The 26,038-nt window shown below is 41.0% G+C and overlaps 2 protein-coding genes across 2 annotated transcripts in view; both read right to left on the bottom strand.

Annotated features, from left to right (window-relative positions):
* LOC310869848 (histone H1-like) overlaps positions 1-26,038 on the bottom strand; it is a gene marked incomplete at both ends in the record, with an annotated part of 720,118 nt that overhangs the window by 268,804 nt on the left and 425,276 nt on the right. The gene's annotated exons all lie outside the window — the stretch shown is intronic.
* kcnj4 (potassium inwardly rectifying channel subfamily J member 4) lies at positions 2,053-5,044 on the bottom strand (the record flags this gene model as incomplete). The annotated part of the gene is made up of 2 exons (XM_083780399.1): positions 2,053-3,868; positions 5,019-5,044. 2 exons carry the CDS (start codon positions 5,042-5,044, stop codon positions 2,053-2,055), a joined length of 1,842 nt encoding a protein of 613 aa, XP_083636525.1.

Here is a 26,038-nt window from a genome sequence, read left to right as displayed (position 1 = left end):
ACCACTTCGCCACTTTTCAACCTAGGTCCTCACTAATAATCATGATAAAATGGCACCATTTTGTTGTGACTCCAGGGGGCTCCGGGGCTGTCAGATGATCGTTCGACGACCACACATAGCGTTACACAGTCACTCACGACTAGCCTCGATACCCAGGCTTTCATTTCGTCTGTGCGAAAGATGAAAGCCTGGAAAAAGCAGTGGGCTGAACCAGTCTAAAAGTGGGAGTCAACCCTTCCGCGTAGGCGTCGCTCTAAATGATGTGACATAGCGCTGCACTAGGGGGGAGAGGAGGGGCCGGGGGTGACGGACAGATCGATGAGATCCAATCAGGGTGCGCGTTTTTCTGAGCCGCGGCCCTCCCATCTAGGCCAGAAATGTCTCTGCTTAGGTCAGGCTACTCACGACAGACACCCATCCAAAGCCTTATCTCTCAGGGTGCTACAAATATATCTACACATCCTGTAAGCTCACTTAAGAAATAAAACCAGCTCTTATTTTGAAGAGGAAGAGGAAGTCTCTTTCGGTTGTAGCCTACTTCCATGACAGACAGTTGTTTTTCCAGATCATGATGCCTGGGAGGGACAGACTGTAAACATTGATTAGAAGTGATGGTGGATTGCTTTTAGCCAAAGTTTATATTATCATATGAAAGCCATGATGCTGCGTATCTTTGACTTAAACAATGTATACACACTTTGGAATATACGTTAAACATGGTGGAAGTGGATCCTATATCGAGCTACTGCGGCGGTAGCCAGCATTAGGTGAGTAATTAATTAACGGTAAAAGTATCACGCTGACGCTGGTAAAATCATCAGCATTTTTGATGAGCATGATGATGACTGAACTTCCCACAGCCCTCCTATATGAGACACAGACTGAGTAGGAAATGGTGCCATTTTTATCATGATTATTAATAGAGAGGACCTATTATATGAAGATGTAGGTTGAAAAGTGGCGAAGTGGTCCTTTAACACTGTGTGTGCATGGCCGTGTATGTATGGCAACTTATATTCTCCCAAGAGAAGAAACAAACATTCACAGACTAAAAGTTCAAATACAGGCAAGGCATGAAAGGGTTTCAGTGACTGTAGTACAACTATATATTCTGGAACTATACGTGCAGAATACATAAAAGAACACGCCCTCTTCAAGACAAAACCAGGTCTATACAACAGGGACGTGCAGAGGTTGTTAGAGGGGCAGGGGCTGAAATCCAGTAAGAGGGCACTTTTGGACAAAAATAGCAGATCTACAAGCTCACAACGCGTCGCAGAGCTTGTAGATCAGCTTTTTTCGGGCCGCAACCCAGCACTTGGAGATGCGGCGGTGTACGACATGGATTTCTAAACAAATCAGTTCAACGCAAAATGCTGCGTTCAAGTTCAGGAGACTTCGCCATTGGAAAGGAGAGCATGGAGGACATTTTGCATTTCTTTCACCATGTAGTAAATGCTGCATTCGTGGTCTGGAAAGGGCAGTTTTTTTTTACAGACGGGTAAAAGGGCATGGGGCTGAAGCCCCCTTTGATGTCTATGTGTGTACACAATATGATGGACTCTGTGGGGTGGGGGAGGTAGGAGGTAGGGGGTAGGATGTAGGAGGTAGGAGGTAGGGGGAGGTAGGATGCAGGAAGCACTATATACTTTCCCATAGCTCCCTTGCTATGACCATGCAGTGGTGGAAAGTAATTTATATATGTAATAGTATATTTTTGAGGTATTTGTACTTTACTGAGGTTTTACTTCTACTCCACTAGATCTCAGAGGCAAATATTGTACTTTTACGCCGCTACAATTATTTGAAAACTTTAGTCACTTTGTAGATTTAGAATATTATTACGAAACACACCAATAATAATTGAATGGGACATTCCTGCACTCAATACTTTTACATTTTGATACCAAACTTTTGTAATTTTACTCAAGTAAATTGTATATTCCGGGATTTTACTTTACTTACTTTTACAGAGTATATCTACACTGTACATTTCAGTAATGATACTTTTACTTAAGTAAAGAATAAAAGTATTTTTTTCCACCACACTGGCTACGACTCGGCCTTATAGGCCATTGAATCCAGAGGGATGGTGGTGCGCAGAATGTCAAACTCCCTCTGGTGGTGGTCCATGCCCAGTACACACATGACATGACCGTGGCCTGACGTCATGGTGGTGGCATTGCCATTGTCCCGTAACATCTTCTGGAAGTCTGCGGAAACCAACGTCATCTTCTCTTCCCTCTCCTTCGCCACGACCCGAGAGGGATGGAAGACGTTGTCCTCCTCCTCCTCGTCCTCCTCGTCCCCGTAGCTCAGCGCCACCTCGTTCTCGTAGCAGAAGGCGCTGAGCGACCTGGGAACGATGAAGTCTTGGTCCTTATTGGCGGATCTCGACACCGCCGCGGCGGAGGAGGAGGAGGCGGCGGAAGAGGGCCAGCTGGCGGCCTCGTGGATCTCCTTGGCGCTGAGGTGGGTCATGGTCGGCACCTCGTAGGTCTTGTGGAAGCGGGCGTAGTCCACCTTGTAGTGGCCCCGGTCCTCAAAGACCACGGACTCGAACCTTTGGCCCCAGAATATCTCGCTCGCCAGGTAGGAGCTGCGGAACTGCGTGGTCATGGCCGTGGCCTCCACCATGCCCTCGAGAATCACCACGATCTCAAAGTTCTCCGTCTCCAGAGCGGCCCTGCTCAGCGCGTACAGCGGGCTGTCCTTGTCCATCTCGTGTACTATGACCAGCGGAGACACCAGGAGCAGCCGGTCGATGCCCGTATCGTAGCCCACGTTGATGTCCATCTGCTCCAAGGGGATGAACTCCCCTTCGGCCGTGACGTGGGACCGTATGAGCTGGGCGCGCACGTGAGCCTCCACGATGTGGCTCTTGCGCATGTTTCCGATCCGCCACATGAGGCACAGCTTGCCGTCGCGCAGGGCGATGACGGCGTGCTTGGAGAACACGAGGGTCTGGTTCCTCTTCTTGGGCCGCGCCATCTTGGCCATGACGGTGCCGATCATGAAGGAGTCGATGATGCAGCCCAGGATGCACTGCGCGATCACCGTCACCACGGCCACCGAGCACTCCTCCGTGACGCAGCGCCAGCCGTAGCCGATGGTGGTCTGGGTCTCCACGGAGAACAGGAGCGCCCCGACGAAGCCGTGGACGTGGAGGAGACACGGCCGCCACGGTTTCTGCCCTCCTCCGACGTAGCCGTCGCCGCCTCCGACACCACCGAGTCCACCGGGCATCCCCCCACCGACCGTCGTCCCGTCGGTTTGCATCCCGTCGGGGTGCTCGTCGAAGTCCCCGTGTGCCAGCGAGGCAAAGTAATAGATGAGGCCAAAGAAAAGCCAGGAGACCACGAAGCTGGTGCAGAAGATGAGCAGCAGGTACCTCCAGTTGATGTCCACGCACGTGGTGAAGATGTCGGCCAGGTAGCGCTGTCTCTTCTCCTCCATGTTGGAGAACACCACGTTGCATTGACCGTTCTTCTTCACGAAGCGGCTGCGCAGCTGACCGGAGGCCCCGGTCAGGATCTTGCCGTTGAAGATGCTCTTCATGCTCCCGTGTTGTTCCCGCATGCGGGCGGAGGTGGCTCCGGACCTCCTCCTGCTGTCGGTGTCCATCTGGCAGGCCGAGTGGAGCTGGTAGCTGGGGGAACTGTGGAGCTGGTAGCTGGGGGAACTATGGAGCTGGTAGCTGGGGGAACTGTGGAGCTGGTAGCTGGGGGAACTGTGGAGCTGGTAGCTGGGGGAAGGGCAGGCCAAGTGGCGCTGGTAGCTGGGGGAACTGTGGCTGATACCAAGGGCTAGGCTAGAGATCTTCTGCTGCTCCTCCTCTGGTAGGCCTATGTCTGATACGCTGCTGTACCTATATCACAACGACAAAACGGGACACAATTAGACCTGAAGGCCATTCTACAAATGTCTTCTAAATCCTGACAGTTTTCTGAAAAAACCCATTTTTCTATATTAGTGGTTCTCAAATTATTTCATGTCAATGACCCCAGAAATTGTATGAAATTGGCTGCCGACCCCCATCTGAAAATTATGTTGTTCCAGGGAGGGACCCCCCAGAAGCAAAGATTTGAGTTAAAAACGTTCACTCTGAAAGAATATAATATTGAAAGATGTGTCACATTTTCACGATTAAAAACAAAATAGCAGACCTACAAGCTCGTAGCGCGGCACCGCTACGATTTTCCCGGAGCCCAGAGCTCAGTTGGCAGTGAATGGGATGTTGACCAAGTTAACTATAAACGTTTATGATGTTAAAGATTAATATAGCGTCGCAGTCCCGTCCCCTGACGAGCGGCCTGGAAGAGAATTTCCAATTCATTTTTCCCATAGACTTTTCAGAAAGTATATTTAATTTAAAGATCTGTAAGCCTCGGACAAAGCCGACTTGGATGGTACAACAGGGTACAACACTTTTTGATGATTTGTCACCATCTGTGTTGGCTTTGTCCTAGGCTTACAGGTCTTAAACTTTCTGAAACATCTATGGGAAAAATTAATGGGAGATCATCTTAGACTGAGACACTCTACACAGGTACAGTATACTGGTAGCCAACATATCCTGTACTATAGATGAATCAAGAAAATCTGGGGCATTTGTACATTGAAATTAGACATTTTCATTAGTTTGGGTCCCAGGGAAAACGTCTACATTTCTCTGTTGGGTCACGAGCTAAAACCTCACCTGTTGCAGTGTTGTTTTCGTCGACTAAAACCAAGACGAAAAATGTTCGTTGACTACCTTTTTCACTGACAAACTAAATGGAAAATAAATAAATAAATAAAAACTAGACTAAAATGTTAGGAAGGGACTAGTGGACAAGAGATCCAGTCATTTTACAATTAGTTGCATCAAGGCCCGCCAAAATAAATGTTGTTCGACTAAATCAACTGTATTTAGTCAACTAAAATCAACACTAAAACATTCCAAAACTAAATGAAAACTGTTCAAGAGACTATGACTGAAACTAAAATCTAAATTTGCTGCCAAAAACAACACTCACCTGTTGGTCCTTATATGTGTTTCCATGGCACCAGTATGACCAGGAGTTGGAGGTTTTACTTCTCTCAAGGAATCATCATGGCAGTGATGAATGGCCCACACAACAGACAACTGCTACAAAATGGAGATAGATAACACAAATTAGCCACTTTTTCCCCACGCGGAATTCGATCAAATATAGATGCAACGCTGCAACGCAAGTCCATGGCTGACCTCTTGAAAATATATTTTATTATGTGTTGTTGATCGATGAGGAAGCAGTGAGGGAATAATCCCCAAGGAGAAAGCAACATTTCTCAACATTTTTATAAAATAAAAATTAGACAAATCCTCACGCACAGGTGTTTTACCTTCTATAATCTAAATGGTCAAAATAATTACGATATTGAACATTTTAACCCATTCTGACCGGGCACCCATTTTAGTGTCAGCATCATGTTATGCTTTAGCTATTTAAAAATAGCAGATCTACAAGCTACAAGCAGATACGAGCTTGTAGGTCTGCTATTTTTGAAAAATCGAAGAGCGACTGACATTTTTTAGAATCTGATCTCAGGTCAGAATGGGTTCGTCAGACCAGTGTGTGTCCAGTGGAAACCTCGTATGAATCTGATCTCAGGTCAGAATGGGTTCGTCAGACCAGTGTGTGTCCAGTGGAAACCTCGTATGAATCTGATCTCAGGTCAGAATGGGTTAAAGCATTTGTCTCCATGTCCAAGGTCTTCATGTTTCTGTGTGCTATGCAGCGGTAGTAAGTACAAAAGTATATTGTTGTTTTTCTATAAGTTATGTATGTAAAAATCATTGTTCTAAATGTTCCTCTTTGCACCCTGCAGGCACTTTTTCAGGGTATTCCCCTGAAATAAAGGTTTCAATCAATCAATCAATAAATCTATCAATAAATCAATCAATCTATCAATCAATCATGGCCCGGCGGTGGCTCAGGGGTAGAGTGGCTGGATGAACCCATGTGGGCTCCCCCAGAGTTAGTGTCGAAGTGTCCTTGAGCAAGACACTGAAGCCCTAATTACTCCTGTAATGTGCAGTTTGGTGCCTTGCATGGTTTCCGCTGCCATCGGTGTGTGAATGTGTGAATGTAATGCACAATCTTAGATGTAAAGCGCCTTGGATAGAGGCGCTATATAAATTCACCATTTATCATTTTTTTATTTGCATCTTTATTCACTCTTTCTCCCCTTACACATCCTACAATTTAAGGAAGGCAGGAAAGAGTGGATGACATTATGGAGAGATTCTATGGAGAGATTCTTCAATGAAAACATTTATTTCCTATAGAAGATTTTTAATTAAATTAAATATACTGCCAGTATATATTCAGCTAACGAAAAAAACCCTGCCAGTTTCCGAGGCTAACGTTGAGATGGCAGCCGATTCAGCTCTCCCTGCCAGCCACAGTTATTAGCTATGGCCATATGTGAGGCATATGTACTGTATCTTATATTATTATTATTATTATTATATGTACTGTATCTGTTCTACGGGATGGAGCGGGACACTGAGAGCAGAGGGAACAGGGGACACCGGCAGATTGGTTGTGGGAGTGTTGAGGAGGTGGTTGGGATTTAACCCATTTAGACTTGACATCGAAATAAATAAATTGTCTTCTAAATCATGGCAGTTTTCTGAAATACCTTCTGTTTCTATGTCAGCCGTTCTCAAACATGTTCATGTCAAGGACCCCCAAAAATATTATGTAGTTGGCCGCCGACCACCATTGGAAAATATGTTGTTCCAGGGACCTCCCAAGAATATATATTCAATGATTTGAGGCACATTTTCACAATAAAAAAAAAATAGCAGACCTACAAGCTCATAGCGTGCCACTCGGTGGCGCGCTATGAGCTTGGAGATCTGCTATTTTTCAATAGCTAAAGTATAACATCATTCTTAAAACACAAAAAGGGGTTCCCGCCCAGAATGGGTTAACATGAGAAAGAAGGGCTCCATCTCCTAAAACACATACAAATTGGCAGAGGTAATCACCATTGAAGAGGCCCTGGGTTTACATCTAATTACAGTAGTCTATACTATACTAGTCTACTTGAGTAATGTACTAGCTTACAGTAAGCAACGTTTTTGAGTATCTGTACTTTTTTGGATACTTGACGTGATATGACTTTCACTCTATTTCAAAGCACAAATATTGCACTTTTGACTACACTACATTTTATAATTATAAATACATTTATATGAATCATTCTCACCTCCCATTGTCTGATATCCTACTGATATATATATACTGTATACTGATATATTATGTTTGTTTGTCTGGGTTTTTGTTGTTATTAAAATAAAATTGTCCAATTGCTCCTACTTACCTGATAAAATTGCCTGAATTAATAATGATATATATTTTTTAAAGGCAAAAGAATGAAGCAATATCAAGAAGCAAACTAGGACTAGGAGTAACAGTACTTGAATACTCCATGTAGGCCTACTGGCGTTGAGTACTTTGTCCCACTGCTAATAGGCTACAAACAAAGACATCTGGGATCACATACTGGTCTAGGGTCTGCTCTGGTCTACAAAGACAGCTGCCCCTCCAAACATCTGGGATCACATACTGGTCTAGGGTCTGCTCTGGTCTCAAAGACATGCAGCTGCCCCTCCAAACATCTGGGATCACATACTGGTCTAGGGTCTGCTCTGGTCTCAAAGACATGCAGCTGCCCCTCCAAACATCTGGGATCACATACTGGTCTAGGGTCTGCTCTGGTCTCAAAGACATGCAGCTGCCCCTCCAAACATCTGGGATCTCATACTGGTCTAGAGTCTGCTCTGGTCTCACCAGAGCTATTTACAACTATTTCATCTCAATACAAAAATTACCGGTATACGTCCGACTATACGAATGCCCTTTGAAAACACTCCAGGCATTAATCACACCCGTGTGAACTGAGTGGTGCAACTCCCCTCTCCCCTTTCCCCCTGCCCCCCCCCCCCCCCCCCCCATCTCTCTCTCTCTCTCATTAGCAGGCAACAGTGCAGCATTATCTCTCTCTCTGTTTCTGGCACAACAGCGCCACTTTTGTCCCTACTGGTACTCATAGTCACACACACACACACACACATAGGTTAACAGTTTAACATGGACATTGCTGTTCTTTGGAGTGGTTGCACCACTCAAAAATGTATAATATAACACACACACATTTTTAATGTTTAAATGCCCTATACATTGTATACTTAATCATATCGACAGTGTTGTGCAAAAGCACCGAAAGACAGAATACAATCATGTGACGCCTTGTGAGCTTGTAGATCTTATACTGTAGTTTTTGAAAACCTTTGGGAAAGTGACTAAACAATATCTATTCTACAGTATATGTGGATCCATTGACATTATACCATATTCTATCGGTTCTTTTTTAATGTCCTGAAAAGTAAAGGTTTTGGACAAACTGTACCAGCTTTCCACCTGAGAGCGACGATTTATACAGACTAGTATGACCTCAGACTTAGCAATCATTGCATCATATTGGAATCATATCTGTCCATTAAGAATGGAGAGGTTTTACAGACTGCCACTGTATAACACCGCAGAGATATGCCTTATTTATGGCACATGTATGTGCTTTATGCCCCATTGCACATTTATACAGTATAATTATACACGTTTTACTGCCCATATTATGCTATGCTGATGTGAATATCACTGAAGGCTTCTTCATATTTTATGTTTTGATCATATCTTAGTTTGTCTTTTTATTATTATTGTCATTGAATGTTATTGTATTATTATAGAACCCCACATAATTGCATTTCTCTTCTTTTACCTTTAATAGTAGTGACAAATAAACCTTGATTATTGGAGTATATGGTTTCTTCTTGCAGCGTTAGGCTACTTACAGTACAGTATGTAAACACTTGGATTCTAACGTTGCAAAAAAAAAAAAAAAAAGAACAAGTATAGGCTAATACAAGATTTAATTCTGGCATTATAGCTACAAACAGTTGTGGATTAAACCAGGTCAGTGATTCTTCATTTTTGGATGAAAGCACTGTTTAGATTGCTGCATTGTTTCATTGATGTCATCACTTAAGGGCACTGCTGGAATTAAGCCAAGCTGGTTGAGTCCCAGCTCTCACCAAATGGATGCACATTACAGAAATGTGTCTGCATAACACGAATCTGTTTATTTATTTTTTATTTAACTATCCAGTTTGGTTTTCCACTGCACCAAAACAAGACAAAATTAAGCTGTTCTGATCATTTTCTTTAGATATAGCACTTTTCTCCAAAGCGCTTTACATTGTATTTGTATTTCACATTCACCCATTCACACACACCGATGGCAGAGCAAACCATGCTATAGGCCAGTCAATCTATTAAACCATGGTAGGCCAGTCAATCTAAATAGAAACAAAGCAAAATAGTTTTTCGTGCAAAACTAATGCTTGCATTGATGATTCATAATCATGAATAACCCCTAGTTTGACACATCACATGCTAATTAAAGTATATAATTAAAAATGGAAATGTTTGCCTTATATAATATGGTTTTTAATGGTACCCCAACTTTCAACCTCTGAATTTACCACAGTTTTTCAATACAACAATTTTTAATATTTAGATGACCCTACGGATCATAAAAAACCTTGTACGATTACTATTGCAATTTATTTTTGGTAAAACCTTAGATTGACTAGCCTAATTAAAGGACCACTTCACCACTTTTCAACCTATCTTCATATAATAGGTCCTCACTAATAATCATGAAAAAATGGTGCAATTATTTTCTCCTCAGTCTGTGTCTCATAGGTGGGCTGTGGGAAGTTCAGAAACCGTATTCCAGTGACATCATCGATGGGGAATACAAGCTAATAAAAACTGCAGGCTTTCTAGTCCTGAAAAGTTGCAATGCGAAAATGGAAGCCATCGTTCTCATGAATATTTTTGTAAAAAAGAATCTTGTTTAAAAATAAATCTGCCCAATGATGATGTCACTGGAGATTTCTAAACTGCCCACAGCCGTCCTATGAGACACAGACTGAGTAGAAAAAAATCTTGCCATTTTCTCATGATTATTAGTGAGGACCTATTATATGAAGATAGGTTGAAAAGTGGTGAAGTGGTCCTTTAAGGCACGCATCAAGAGCAGTTCTCAAGGACACTTCGACACTGCCGCCCGCCCCCACTATAGAACAGAACAGTCTAAAACAGAATTTTCTGTTATTCTTTAATTTTTTCCACAAGTTGTGCCATGAAAGAAATAGATGCCAAGTACATTGGCATCACAATGTACTTGAAGTACCAAAAGTAAAAGTACTTGTAAATGTCCCATTTCAGGGTTTCAAATGTGTACAAATCTTTTGAAAATATTTTCAAATGGCCAAAATGTGTATGTGTAGCAACTCATAATGTAATAGCAACTCATAATGTAATAAGGGCTAAAAAAAGGCTCATAATGTAATAAGTTAAATGTAATAAAAACTCATAATGTAATAATCAGCTCATAATGTAATAAAATCATGAGCGCATAACGTAATAACAGATTTTTCAAAAAAGACGTGTTACATTATGAGTTGCCTTAATAGGCAGCTCATAATGTAATAAAAGTTCATAATGTAATAATGGCCCATATTGGTGAGAAAAGTCTTACACTGTCATTGTTATTACCTCTGTTGACAAATGTAGACTTTCATATGGCCCATATAGTCTTACACTGTCATTGTTATTACCTCTGTTGACAAATGTAGACTTTTATATGGCCCATATAGTCTTACACTGTCATTGTTATTACCTCTGTTGACAAATGTAGACTTCCATATGGCCCTTATAGTCTTACACTGTCGTTGTTATTTCCTCTGTTGACAAATGTAGACTTCCATATGGCTCATATAGTCTTACACTGTCATTGTTATTACCTCTGTTGACAAATGTAGACTTCCATATGGCCCTTATAGTCTTACACTGTCGTTGTTATTTCCTCTGTTGACAAATGTAGACTTTCATATGGCCCATATAGTCTTACACTGTCATTGTTATTACCTCTGTTGACAAATGTAGACTTTCATATTGTCACCTTATTAAACTAATTGCCTAAGTCATTTTTTGCCAAAAAAGTTTTTGGGGCCTAAATCACCACCTGGTGATGCTGGCCACCTCTGGTAAAATCGCCCGAGCCCTAATGTAAAAGGCCTTCCTGTTACACCCTATTAAAACAATGGCCTATGTCAAGAGGGAGACTTAGGCCATATTATTTTGCCTAAGTCATAATAAAATGTGCCATTTTAACACACCTTTCAAAATGGGAGTGAATGGGACTGAATGGGAGGTACTGTTACTATGGGACTGATAGAATTGGAGTGAATGGGACTGAATGGGAGTGAAAGGGAGGTACTGTTACTATGGGACTGATACTATGGGACTGAATGGGAGTGAATGGGAGGTACTGTTACTATGGGACTGATATAATGGGAGTGAAAGGGAGGTACTGTTACTATGGGACTGATACTATGGGAGTGCATGGGAGTGAATGGGAGTGAATGGGAGGTATTGTTACTATGAGACTGATACTATGGGAGTGAATGGGACTGAATGGGAGTGAATGGGAGGGCATGTGACTGAATGGGAGGTACTGTTACTATGGGACTGACACGATAGGAGTGAATGGGACTGAATGGGAGTGAATGGGGTGTACTGTTACTATGTGACTGAATGGGAGTGAATAAAAGTGAATGGGAGTGAATGGGGGAGTGAATGGGACTGAATCGGAGTGAATGGGAGGTACTGTTACTATGGGACTGTCACTCCCATTCACTCCCATTCAGAGTGAAAGGGAGTGAATGGGAGTGAATGGTAGGTACTGTTACTATGGGACTGTCACTCCCATTTACTCCCATTGAGAGTGAAAGGGAGTGAATGGGAGTGAATGGGAGTGAATGGGAGTGAATGGGAGTGAGGGAGTGAATGGGAGGTACTGTTACTATGGGACTGTCACTCCCATTCAGTCCCATTCACTCCCATAGTATCAGTCCCATAGTAACAGTACCTCCCATTCAGTCCCATTCACTCCCATTCAGTCCCAATCACTCCCATTCAGTCCCATAGTATCAGTCCCATAGTAACAGTACCTCCCATTCACTCCCATTCAGTCCCATTTAGTCCCATTCAGTCCCATAGTAACAGTACCTCTCATTCACTCCCATTCACTCCAAATTCACTCCCATTCACTCCCCTTCAGTGTCAAATGTCTTTGTTCTCTGATATTATTTTAAACACTCTGTGGCTGACCCTAAACCATGGTTCATTAAAAATAATTGGAATAAAACATTTTGCCTAAGTCACTTACTGCAGAAGTAATTTGGCCTAAATAACGTTTATAATTGCCTAAGTTAAAATGGCATGTTCAGATATTGGCCCAAGTCATTTTATCCTTACATGTTACATTTGTATGTCAATAGTCATATTTTTTCATATTTTTAGTTTAATTAGTTTAATAAGGTGACGATATGAAAGTCTACATTTGTGAACAGAGGTAATAACAATGACAGTGTAAGACTATATGGGCCATATGTAAGTCTACATTTGTCAACAGAGGTAATAACAATGACAGTGTAAGACTATATGGGCCATATGGAAGTCTACATTTGTCAACAGAGGTAATAACAATGACAGTGTAAGACTATATGGGCCATATGAAAGTCTACATTTGTCAACAGAGGTAATAACAATGACAGTGTAAGACTATATGGGCCATATGAAAGTCTACATTTGTCAACAGAGGTAATAACAATGACAGTGTAAGACTATATGGGCCATGTGTAAGTCTACATTTGTCAACAGAGGTAATAACAATGACAGTGTAAAACTATATGGGCCATATGGAAGTCTACATTTGTCAACAGAGGTAATAACAATGACAGTGTAAGACTATATGGGCCATATGTAAGTCTACATTTGTCAACAGAGGTAATAACAATGACAGTGTAAGACTATATGGGCCATATGAAAGTCTACATTTGTCAATAGAGGTAATAACAATGACAGTGTAAGACTATATGGGCCATATGAAAGTCTACATTTGTCAACAGAGGTAATAACAATGACAGTGTAAGACTTTTCTCACCAATATGGGCCATTATTACATTATGAACTTTTATTACATCATGAGCTGCCTATTAAGGCAACTCATAATGTAACACGTCTTTTTTTGAAAAATCTGTTATTACGTTATGCGCTCATGATTTTGCTCGCTCATGATTATGAGTTTTTATTACATTTAACTTATTACATTATGAGCCTTTTTGAGCCCTTATTACATTATGAGTTGCTATTACATTATGAGTTGCTACAGTATGGGCTGAAGTGGTTAATGTATGTTTTGTAATAATAATCAAAATATACAAAGTAACTAGAAGTAGAAGTAAACATATTAGAAATTGGAAATACTTGAGTAAAGTAAAAAAAAAATACCTCAAAATTGTATTTAAAGGGATATTTCACTTAAAAAAAAACTTTTGGTCATTGTATCGTCTACTCAGGCTTATGTGAACACCCCAGACAGTTTTTAAGTTGCTCCATTCAATATTTCAATATTCGATATTCATTCATATAATATGGTCATGCCCATATACTGTATGTATGGAGATCTCTATAACTGTCGGTCTCTGTCCCTTCCATGTTTGTCACAGTCAGCAACTCAGATCAGCTGCCAGGGTCGACCGCTAGCCGGCTGACTGGCGGAATATACTATATTATACCTATATAAGTATAAATTATATACATATGTACGCACGCACGCACGCACGCACAAATAAATGGGGCATAATATAGTTTCACTGAGTATGCATCTCCACAAAGGTTATATAGGCTACATCCTAGATAGCCCTATAAATGTAACTTTCAACAAACTTTCAACATTCACTCTTACGTTTTACCTTCAATTACACTTGAACAATTTTCTGTTGTCAAATCTAAAACAAATGTGTCTATATGTGTCACACTTTCAGTCAATACTGAACTATGAATAGACTCCAGAAATAACATTAGCGCTGTTGGTGTATGTATAAGAGACAACATTTGCACCATGTCGCTGTTATGGCAGTTCAATAAATGTTGCCTCCAGTGATTCACCACTTTTCAACCTATCTTCATATAATAGGTCCTCACTAATAATCATGATAAAATGGCACGATTTTCTTCTACTCAGTCTGTGTCTCATAGGAGGGCTGTGGGCAGTTTAGAAACCGTCTTCCAGTGACATCATCATTAGGCAGATTTTTTTATAAACAATATCTATTTTACAAAAATGTTTAGATTTTGATTATCGTGAGAACGATGGCTTCCATTTTCGCATTGCAACTTTTCAGGACTAGAAAGCCTGCAGTTTCTATTAGCTTGTATTCCCTATCGATGATGTCACTGGAAGACGGTTTCTGAACTGCCCACAGACACAGACCGAGTAGAAAAAATTAGCGGCATTCTTTTCAGGATTATTAGTGAGGACCTATTAGTATTATATGAAGATAGGTTGAAAAGTGGTGAAGTGGTCCTTTAATAAGCTACTTGTCCAGTTGTCCACATACTGTATCTGCAAATTGGCATCATGGTCAAGGAGGCTTGGGATAACTGTTTATAGGTAGCCTATAGCTCAGTGGTCTAGTAGTGCACCCTCTATTTACTAAATACATGCTCTCTCTTTCCAAGTAGAAAAACCTTTCATTGGTCTAGTAGTGCACCCTCTATTTACTAAATACATGCTCTCTCTTTCCAAGTAGAAAAACCTTTCATTGGTCTAGTAGTGCACCCTCTATTTACTAAATACATGCTCTCTCTTTCCAAGTAGAAAAACCTTTCATTGGTCTAGTAGTGCACCCTCTATTTACTAAATACATGCTCTCTCTTTCCAAGTAGAAAAACCTTTCATTGGTCTAGTAGTGCACCCTCTATTTACTAAATACTCTCTTTCCAAGTAGAAAAACCTTTCTTTAGTGTCCTTTTCACCACCTTCTTGAGTATGTGCTTCCAGAAGCAGCAATTTTATTTTGTTTCATATATAGCCTCAATTAAGTCTCAAAAATACAACAAATCAAAACTTATCAATCATAGTATACAATTGATCTTATTTTTATTTGACCACTATTGTAAGTGACAAACTTTCACTGCAGGCAATTAGTGTATATCAATTAGATATTAGGTCATATATACAAACGTGAATTGTGTATTCCTGATGTGTCTCACAGGTGACAGGCAGATTTGCAGAGTAGTCTGACTGTCTGCATGATCATAATTACTGCAAGTTTCCATGGTGCTTCAGGTGACACTGTCACTGTACATTGAGTTGTGTGCAGTTCTGATGAAAGCCTAAACTTTCGCACAAACAAAACCACAGCTTACTGTACTGTATGTACTGTAGGTGTAGGAGGTCTGCATTTCAAGTTCCTTAAAATAAACAATCTGATATAACACAGTAACTCTTAACAAGTGACATTTCTACATGGATTATTGGGATTATTGGATAAAATATAATACTCACCCTATAAGAGTGTTGCCCTTTTATTCCACGTAACTACACATCTTTTCCGTTTGAATTTGTGGCTTCAGTAATTATATTGAATACTAGCCTGTCCTGCAGTCAGTGTTCATGGCAAAGGCTCCATATTCTTAAGTCTCTGTTTTGTGTTCCTTGGAGAAAAGAAACGTCACCCACTTCTCCTTTCTGAGCTCCTTTTCTTATTCCATTGTCATCGTTGATTTGTATATAATTATTTTCCCTCTTGTTGTCCTCCTCCAGATCCTTCACATTATTCCTGTGTCCTATAATACTGTGCGCTGCACTCTCCTGGAAACGCTGTGTCAATCTGCCCTAGCTCTGCAGAGCATGTGGGTTCGAGGGGGAGGGTGGCACGGACAGGAGAGAGGAGAGCAGAGGAGAGGAAGGGGAGCAAAGGAGAAACATGAGTGGAAAAGAGAAAGAAAGAAAGAAAGAAGAGATTAAATGAAATGATAAAATAATATATAGGGAGAGGAGAGGAGGAAAGGGTAAGAGGTATAAGGGCCTGTCTATCACCTTCTCCTCTGCGTCGTTAAGCTGTGGCACTGTTTTCATCATCACACCTGGTGCGTTCATCTAAAAAGTGAATGAGATTACATGTGTTTTGTGCATGACGGTCAACATTCATAACTTACACTTTATCAAGGGAAAATATTGGTACTGCAACAGGTGAGAAAGGAGGAAGATAAACTATGGTATGCATCGTTGGAAACCAATTTGGCCTGGTATAAAGACAAAGTGTATATACCCACAGTCCACACACACACACAGTAAGATCCTGGGGATTCATTTAAATCAGAGGATTTGACTGACTATACTCTAAAAGGATGATAGATCATACATTATTTTGCTTTACCATGGTCACGCCAATGCAAATATAGCCTATATGTAACAAATAAAATCACATTTGCGTTCCCCCCCCCCCCCCCCCCAGCACACAGTATAGAGCCATATGGTATGGGGATTTCTGCTGGTGGAGCAGTGAGGACGTCAGAACTGTCAGAACTGACTGTCAACTAAGTACACGCTATATCCCTGTGTGGCACTGACAGCTCTCTGCTCAGCCTGGAGGGCACATATCTGCTCTTTAGAACGTTGTTTTTTTTACATAACCAATCCATTTATTGGTTATGGTTAGATCAGAGGCTATACTTCCGACGTGTGTTTCCCCCTGATAAACAAGTTTATTTATATACTTGTTTCATTAAATTCATTTAAGCTTTTACTGTTTTTTTTCTTCTTACAGCTGGTTTATGTTATGTACTGTACTGTACTGGCCACAGATTATACATTTGAAGCTTAATTCCTGACCCTTCTAGGGGAGTTCTGTCTGTGATTGATATGATCAAGTGGATCTGTCATGCATGTTCCCTATAGGCCTAGATGTAGGTCACAAATGGCGCTGATGAGACTTTATCCAAGGTGATGTGTGTATTAGTGTACACTGTACAGACTGTACACATGCTGGCTCAGAATAACTACTAATATATAACTTGTATAGGATAAAGCCAAATGCACAAGTTCAGTAAAAGCCAAGGATTGTGTGAATTAAGGCTCACGTACAATTTACAATTTAGGCATTTAGCAGATATGCTCTTAATCCAGGGTGATTTACAGTAAGCAAGAACAAAAAACATGGTAATACATCAAATACATAAAAAATATGAATCATACGTATAAGCTAAGAACCTAACAGTGGAATATCTATCTAATATAAATATATAATATAAACTATAAGTGTATAGTACACTATAGAGTGTTATGTCTACGCATAAAGTGCTATTTAAGTTACATAAATTGAGCCTATGCTAGGAGGTCGAGGCTAGGGCAAGTTCAGTCAGACAACTCTTCGAGTGAATTTAGAATATGTATTGAGAGCATAGATATATGAAGCATAGATTGGCGTCAGGGCTCTGTCCCTATATTCATTCCCTGTAACATTAACATTTTAGTTAAATTATAAGCCAAGTAGAATTACAGGGAATGAATAAAACCCCCATGTATGGGGATCTAGAAACAGAGCCTGTATACAGGTGGATGCTGGGGAGGCGGTGGTGGGATTTGCAAAAACTTCGTTGAGCAGCACGTTAGCAGTGAGCGAGGTAGGGAGACAGCAGCGGTGCACGTCCGCACAGCAGGAGAGAAGCCAGGAAAGAGCCGCTCTGATCAGGTAAAGAGTGCATGAGACTACAGTCACCTGATCAGGTAAAGAGTGCATGAGACTATAGTCACCTGATCAGGTAAAGAGTGCATGAGACTATAGTCACCTGATCAGGTAAAGAGTGCATGAGACTACAGTCACCTGATCAGGTAAAGAGTGCATGAGACTATAGTCACCTGATCAGGTAAAGAGTGCATGAGACTATAGTCACCTGATCAGGTAAAGAGTGCATGAGACTATAGTCACCTGATCAGGTAAAGAGTGCATGAGACTATAGTCACCTGATCAGGTAAAGAGTGCATGAGACTATAGTCACCTGATCAGGTAAAGAGTGCATGAGACTATAGTCACCTGATCAGGTAAAGAGTGCATGAGACTAGTCACCTGATCAGGTAAAGAGTGCATGAGACTAGTCACCTGATCAGGTAAAGAGTGCATGAGACTATAGTCACCTGATCAGGTAAAGAGTGCATGAGACTATAGTCACCTGATCAGGTAAAGAGTGCATGAGACTAGTCACCTGATCAGGTAAAGAGTGCATGAGACTAGTCACCTGATCAGGTAAAGAGTGCATGAGACTATAGTCACCTGATCAGGTAAAGAGTGCATGAGACTATAGTCACCTGATCAGGTAAAGAGTGCATGAGACTATAGTCACCTGATCAGGTAAAGAGTGCATGAGACTATAGTCACCTGATCAGGAAAAGAGTGCATGAGACTATAGTCACCTGATCAGGTAAAGAGTGCATGAGACTAGTCACCTGATCAGGTAAAGAGTGCATGAGACTACAGTCACCTGATCAGGTAAAGAGTGCATGAGACTATAGTCACCTGATCAGGAAAAGAGTGCATGAGACTATAGTCACCTGATCAGGTAAAGAGTGCATGAGACTATAGTCACCTGATCAGGTAAAGAGTGCATGAGACTATAGTCACCTGATCAGGTAAAGAGTGCATGAGACTAGTCACCTGATCAGGTAAAGAGTGCATGAGACTAGTCACCTGATCAGGTAAAGAGTGCATGAGACTATAGTCACCTGATCAGGTAAAGAGTGCATGAGACTATAGTCACCTGATCAGGTAAAAAGAGTGCATGAGACTATAGTCACCTGATCAGGTAAAGAGTGCATGAGACTATAGTCACCTGATCAGGTAAAGAGTGCATGAGACTATAGTCACCTGATCAGGTAAAGAGTGCATGAGACTAGTCACCTGATGGGTGATTGGGACGTGTGGAGCGTTAATTGTCTCAGCGTTTTTAGCGAAGGTACTTCCAGCTTCCCTGCATCGGCTGATCTGAGTGCACGGATCTGAGGGTTTGTAGGGTCGATCAGCAAGACATGGGGTACGTGCCACACCTGTGGTTGCTTTGAATGCCAGCATCAGAGTTTTGTACTCTACTTACTATAGGCCATTAAAACTGCGACCCTTCGGTCGCAATAAATGCTTTATGTGTTATGATTGTTGTTATAAATCATTATGAGTACTTACTTATGAGTGCTTATAGCTGCAAGTAGCCTATGCATTGTTAAAAGCAAATGAAAATGCATCTATACTTGACCTTATATAACAGTCATTATAAAAGTATAAAAGTGCGCACGTACAGTATATGTTTGCAAAGAATGTCTATATTAGCCCATTCTGACCGGGCACCCATTTTGGTGTCAGCATCATGTTATGCTTTAGCTATTTAAAAATAGCAGATCTACAAGCTCGTATCGCGCCACCGAGTGGCGCAATACGAGCTTGTAGGTCTGCTATTTTTTAAAAATCGAAGAACGACTGTGACATTTTTAGAATCTGATCTCAGGTCAGAATGGGTTCATCAGACCAGTGTGTGTCCGGCGGAAACCTCGTATGAATCTGATCTCAGGTCAGAATGGGTTAGAAACAAAATCACACCCGTGACCCGTGTGAAAAGTGCAGGGTGCTCTTATCATCATACAGTACATCATCTCATTCCGGCCAATTAGAATTTGCGTCCTCACCTTCGTCTTCAACGTTTCTGTTTACACAAACACCAAAAGCTGGACATAGCCCCCCTCAACAATAGAACATGTTATTATGTTTTGCTTGTTGCCTTGCAAATAGAATCTATAACGGCAGCAGAACTTCCAGAACAGTTCATTTCTCCTTTCATTTCGTTCCTGTGAGCTGCATGTCCCGGATTTACCTCTGTGTTTTCTGCTATACCTAGAAGACTCTGTGCTGTATCTCCTGTTGCCACCCCCTCGTTTCGTTCCACTCTGAATGTGTCATATGTGGACAGACACCCACCCACCCTCCGATTCAGAAAGAGAGAGAGACATTTTTTGAAAAGAGGCCACCCCTACTCTATATCTTACACCGGAGAGGGAGAGCTATGGAAGAGAATGCAGTGGGGAATCAAGTGGGGAAAGCAAAATGGATCAGTTTCCATAGAAACGGATTTGCTCATTTCGTACAGTACACATATTCAAATGATGTTGGAGACTTAACAAAATGTTTCTCAGATGTTTCCAGTTAAGACAATTTGGGAAGTGTCGGTCTTGATTTTTCTTCAATACATGTATCTGTGTCAACACTCCCAAGTTATATTATGCACTGCAGTGTCAAGTTTGCTTTGAGTTCGACTCTCAGCTTCTGTATTCTGATAATATCAGAATATTTTATTTTATTTGGTTGAGTGTTCAATGGGGTTATCATATTATGATAACCCCATTTGAACACTCAACCAAATAAAAGCAAAGATTACGCATGATTAGAGCTATACTGCCTGTAACTGTTTTCTGACGCTGAGCATCTCTCTCCCAAAAGCTTTAACCCTACAGAACACCTTGCCCGGGTGATTTTCACACAGACAAATTATGTTTATGTGTTTTTCATGTGTGATTTTTAAATGTTTGTCCATGTTTTTAGTTTTTGGCTGTTTATGTTTCTTAACCCATTCTGACCGGGCACCCATTTTGGTGTCAGCATCATGTTATGCTTTAGCTATTTAAAAATAGCAGATCTACAAGCTCATATCGCGCCACCGAGTGGCGCGATACGAGCTTGTAGGTCTGCTATTTTTGAAAAATCGAAGAGCGACTGACATTTCTAGAATCTGATCTCAGGTCAGAATGGGTTCATCAGACCAGTGTGTGTCCGGCGGAAACCTCGTATGAATCTGATCTCAGGTCAGAATGGGTTCAATAGGTTCTACGTTTTATGTTGCACTGCCAATAACTGAGGGGAAACGGTATTTCATGTGCTTTATGTATTCTGAATAGATTCTGATTCTGATAATGTTGCTGATATCTGAGGTGGGGTCCTTGGGTATAGCTTCATGATGCTCAGTCTACATCACAGATGCTAGGTTTGTTTCCCTTCCCACATGACATCCCTTGTCTTTTGTTTTACAGGCTTTTCAACCAATTTAGGGTGAATTTCACCCAGGTTAAACTTGTGATAAATCCCATATACTCCCACAATGGGCTTTTTCTTTTCTTTCTTTTTCTTGACTGGACCAAAGGAGAAGTTCCCAGCTCAATCTTTTTTTATTTTGTTCCCTTTCATGATATGAAAGTTTCATTTTGGGGGAGAAATATCATGTTGAAATATTGCAGAAGAATACCTCAAATTGTCATGTATTGCTGTACTTTAATATATTTCGATGATAAATAGTTCTCATGGAATATATTATACATAGGGGGTAAAATATACCTGCTGGGTTTAGTGATGATGTGACAAAAGTTGGGTTTAGTGTTCTAGGGTTCTGAACCTGCCAAAGAACAGAACCAATGTGTATGTTTACACTCTACAACATTCGAGTCATGTCATGTTGTACTCCCTCCTTAAATGTGCTAAATAAATAAAGGTGACTTGGACTTGATATATGGAGCTGACCTGTTCTGACATCCCATATGTTGATCTGACCTCATCACACCCTGGACACTCTACATAAGCTCCATATATGGCCAATGCACTTCTCGCCTGGGATCTTACTGGTATAATGCCTTATATTAAAGGGACACTTCACCCTTTTTGCAAAATAATATATGTTAATGACGTTTAGAAGCTTTAGAACACTTTCCTGGGGGGCTTTATGTATGTAATATGTGGTTTTAGATATTTTAGATTGTAGCAGTGAGCCTGTTGTCTCTGATGTCATGGACACTGACTGGGCTCACTTCCTTCCTGGACTACATGTTGTCTCAGTAAGACAGCTCTCCCCCTATCCGCAAGGAGGAGCAGTGCACCAAAGAATTATGGGAATTGTAGTCCAGGAAGGTAGTGAGACCAGTGTCCATGACATCAGAGACAACAGGCTCACTGCTACAATCTAAAATAACTAAAACCACATATTACACACATAAATACCCCCAGGAAAGTGATCTAAAGCTTCTAAACGTCATTAACATATATTTTTTTGCAAAAAGGGTGAAGTGTCCCTTTAAGGTCAGTATTATATTACATACTTGCTGCTTAAGTAAAGTAATGAGGAGTAGAAAAAACGTTGTTCTTACTTAAAGCACCCAATGACCCCTTATAATAATGCATTATATTTAAAAAATCACACCCGTGTGAAGTGAGTGGCGCTATTATCATCATTTGTGTAGGACAAAAAATGCCAATTTGCTCGTCTACATATTTAATGTTTGTGTTAGGACAAGAATCTACACTTTAGCCAAAATATTACAATGTATTAAAATGTATTATAATAATTTACTAGACCGGTTCCCATTGGGAACGATGCAAGTCGGCAACAGAGGCCAGGCCTGGAAATCACAATGGGGAAAGACAGAGGACATTCAATGCACCTTTATTACACCACTGAGGGAAACAATGCATCAAAACCCCACATAATTACACTGTTTATTGTCTACAAAAGTCAAATCAAATCGAACTTGCATGTACAGATTGGTTGAAAAGTTCAAATGTTGGGCATGCATGTTGACATGCGTAGAAAAAAAGAGAGCTTGAGGTTATTTTGGCACAGCTTTGTGTCCAGCTTAAAAAATAGACAATATATTGTGGAACTGCATGGCTTTTCTCTATAATGCTACTATAGCTCCATGCATCTTTATTCTCTGCTTTCAATACAAATTGAAAACAAGGGTTTAAAGGCCTTTAATCCTTAATCCGGAAGTATTCAAAGCAAACGGGCCGGCCTGCTGATGAAAACAAAGACATATTGGATGAGAGACATTTTCTTAAACTCAAATCCTTTAATATGCACAAATTTGGGCATGTATACAACTTCCTGCAGGTCTCAACTGCGCATGTTTCTTTCCTTCCATGGAGCAACATGGCGTCCACCGTACGGTCTTCGCTTCTCGTCCTCTTTAGATATAGTCCTTGAAGGAAGGCAGGAAGAGCATGCAGTCTAGTAGGCTTAAGTAGTCCGCCCAATAGAGCGTCGCAGTCCCGCCCCCCCTCGAGAGACCCGGAAAAGAAATCGCCGTTCATTTTCCTCATAGGCATTTCTTAAAGTATTTATTTAAAGACGGTTACGCCGCGGACAAAGCCAACTCGGATCGTGACGAATCATGACAATGAACACAATATTTTGGGCCGATCAAATCATTAGAAAGAAGAAAATAAAGGCAGGAGACAACACCATTTGTTTTGTTTTTCTTCTTATAAATTATTTGATCGGCCCAAAACATTGTGTTCATTGTCATGATTTGTCACGATCCGAGTTGGCTTTGTCCGCGGCGTAACCGTCTTTAAATAAATACTTTAAGAAATGCCTATGGGAAAAATGCATTGGGATTTATTTCCTGGGCCACTCGTTGTTTTGAAAGGGGGAGGGACTGCGACGCTCTATTGGTCAGCTGACTGCCACATCAGCGAATGACATGTGGGTCTTGCACACACTGAATACACCCACATAGTAAAGCAGCATATTAACCCCTTGAGTTATGTATGTGCCCTTGAGCATGGCATGAAACCCCTCGAGTATATCTGACTGAACTAACTCCACAAGCTACGTATCATTTTGGTCCGAAGAAAAAAAAAGGAAAAATAATGATTTATGTTCTATACATGGTAACTTCATGCAGGGTACAAGGGCAATTATTTTGACATCATTGAGGGAAACTAGGCACGCTCAACTCAAACAGTCTTTTAAAGGGACACTTCACCCTTTTTGCAAAACAATACATGTTAATGACGTTTAGAAGCTTTAGAACACTTTCCTGGGGGTCTTTATGTGTGTAATATGTGGTTTTAGATATTTTAGATTGTAGCAGTGAGCACAGTGTCTCTGATGTCATGGACACTGGTCTCACTATACCTTCCTGGACTACAATTCCCATCATTCTTTGGTGCACTGCTCCTCCTTGTGGATAGGGGGAGAGCTGTCTTAGTGAGACAGCATGTAGTCCAGGAAGGAAGTGAGCCCAGCTAGTGTCCATGACATCAGAGACACCGGGCTCACTGCTACAATCTAAAATATCTAAAACCACATATTACACACATAAAGACCCCCAGGAAAGTGTTCTAAAGCTTCTAAACGTCATTGACATATATTCTTTCTTTTGCAAAAAGGGTGAAGTGTCCCTTTAAGGATTCAGGCGTGTGCTGGGTGCAGATTAGAAGGGAACATGTAGAAAGAGAATAAAATCCGCAGCAGCAGTTAGACCAGACAAACGTGTTTCGGCGCACAGGCCTTCGTCAGTGTCAGTTTAACTCTACCTCTCTGATGACGTGTGATCTACCCATGGTGTTCTCTTCTTGGCTCTGGAATGAGTATTGGGGATCTAGTTTATGTCAAAATATCAAATCAAGGCGCCCGCTGGCCTAGTGGTCCAGGCGGATCGATGCCATACATGGCCTAGGCAGCGTGTCGTGTTGCGTGTTCGAGTCCCGTTCGTGGCGACCTTTACTGCATGTCTCTCCCTGTCTCTCTTTCCTGTCTATCTCCAGACTCCACTTGAGGCTATATCAATAAAGAAAAGCAAACAATATCTAATCAAATCAACCTTTATTTATATAGCACATTTGATTTCACACAAGCGAAATTGACTACAGTGCTACAGTAGAGAAAATCACCGACTTCACATTCGACACACACGTTCCACACCCCCACAGGGAGTGCAGTGCCAGGTATCGAGTTGGTCGGACCCACGGTTCTCCAGAACCACCACAAAAGGCTCTGGTCAGGCTCTGCCAGTGGGCCTTTAATTTAATATTTGTGTTTTAGGCTACTGCAATCTGATACTTTTTTTACTGCAAAAAAATAAAGGGAAAACAGCGCCCTCTTTTCCTTGAATAGAGGGTATGCGTGTGACATCATCATCATCATATAAGGAAGACGTTATGTGGAAATGCCTACTGAGTGGCAAAAACCTACTTTCTGGCCTTGACAGCCCCATACATCCAAACAGAAAAGTCATATTTGATTGCATTATATGACTTAACTACATTAAATTCACTTTGCCACTCACTTTGCCACTCGATCTGCCATTCACTTTATGCATGCGAATACCCTCTATTTGACGGATTCAACAGTCGAGAGACTAAACCGAGGGATTTATTTTGGTCATTAAAACAAATCAATACAGTGCCTGCTTCTTTTTGCAAAAGAAACATTGACCAAAAAGGTGTAGGCTGAAGCCTAAGCTTATAGTGCCTACCCTTCTAACAAATAAATGGCTTTCATAGGTAAAATAATACAACAAAGCAAACAACAGAAGGGAAAAAAACAAGAAAACTAAACAAAAACAAACAAACATAACATAAAACCAAAACAAAGACAAAGACAGACAGGACAATACAGTTAACAGGAACAAGACAAAAAAGAACAAAAACAACAAAACAAACAAAACGAGAAAACAAAACATCATATCAATGTTCTATATGTATGAGGGGGGAGAGGGACTTTCTTCACTTACATAAAATGTTATTAATAATATGTTATTGCATTAATAAATTGTGGTTAATGATCATTTTATAACCAGTGGTTTAATATGTAGCTAGCTAGACTCTTCTCCTATAGACCATGATGTGTGAAAAAAACAAATTAGCTAAATATTGCAAAAAAAATACTTAAAAAAAAAAGGATTAAATGGAGGTTGAAAGTTTTCCAGTCATACTGAGGTTAAGGTTAGGGTTAGGTTTAGGTGTAGGCTGTCAATCACAGCGAACAATGTGGACCCTGTTGTAAACAAGTGTAATGCTTAATTGGGTCGTCCACTCACAGTTAACAGTCTTTGTATTGAGTTTGTGCTTGAAATGTACTGTAAATTCTGCAAACTGTTAATAAATATTTCAATCAATCAATCAAAGCGACTGGCCAGTCACAGCGCACCATTTACTCAAACCCGCACTCCCGCAGCATAAACCATATTAGCTCCAGTCATGCACCGCCTCACT

Source organism: Protomyctophum parallelum, assembly GCF_964188405.1.
Source record: "Protomyctophum parallelum genome assembly, chromosome: 13".
In the NCBI taxonomy this organism is placed as follows: Eukaryota; Metazoa; Chordata; class Actinopteri; order Myctophiformes; family Myctophidae; genus Protomyctophum; species Protomyctophum parallelum.
Note: the sequence above shows the minus strand (reverse complement) of the source record. Positions and strands in the feature narration are given on the sequence as shown.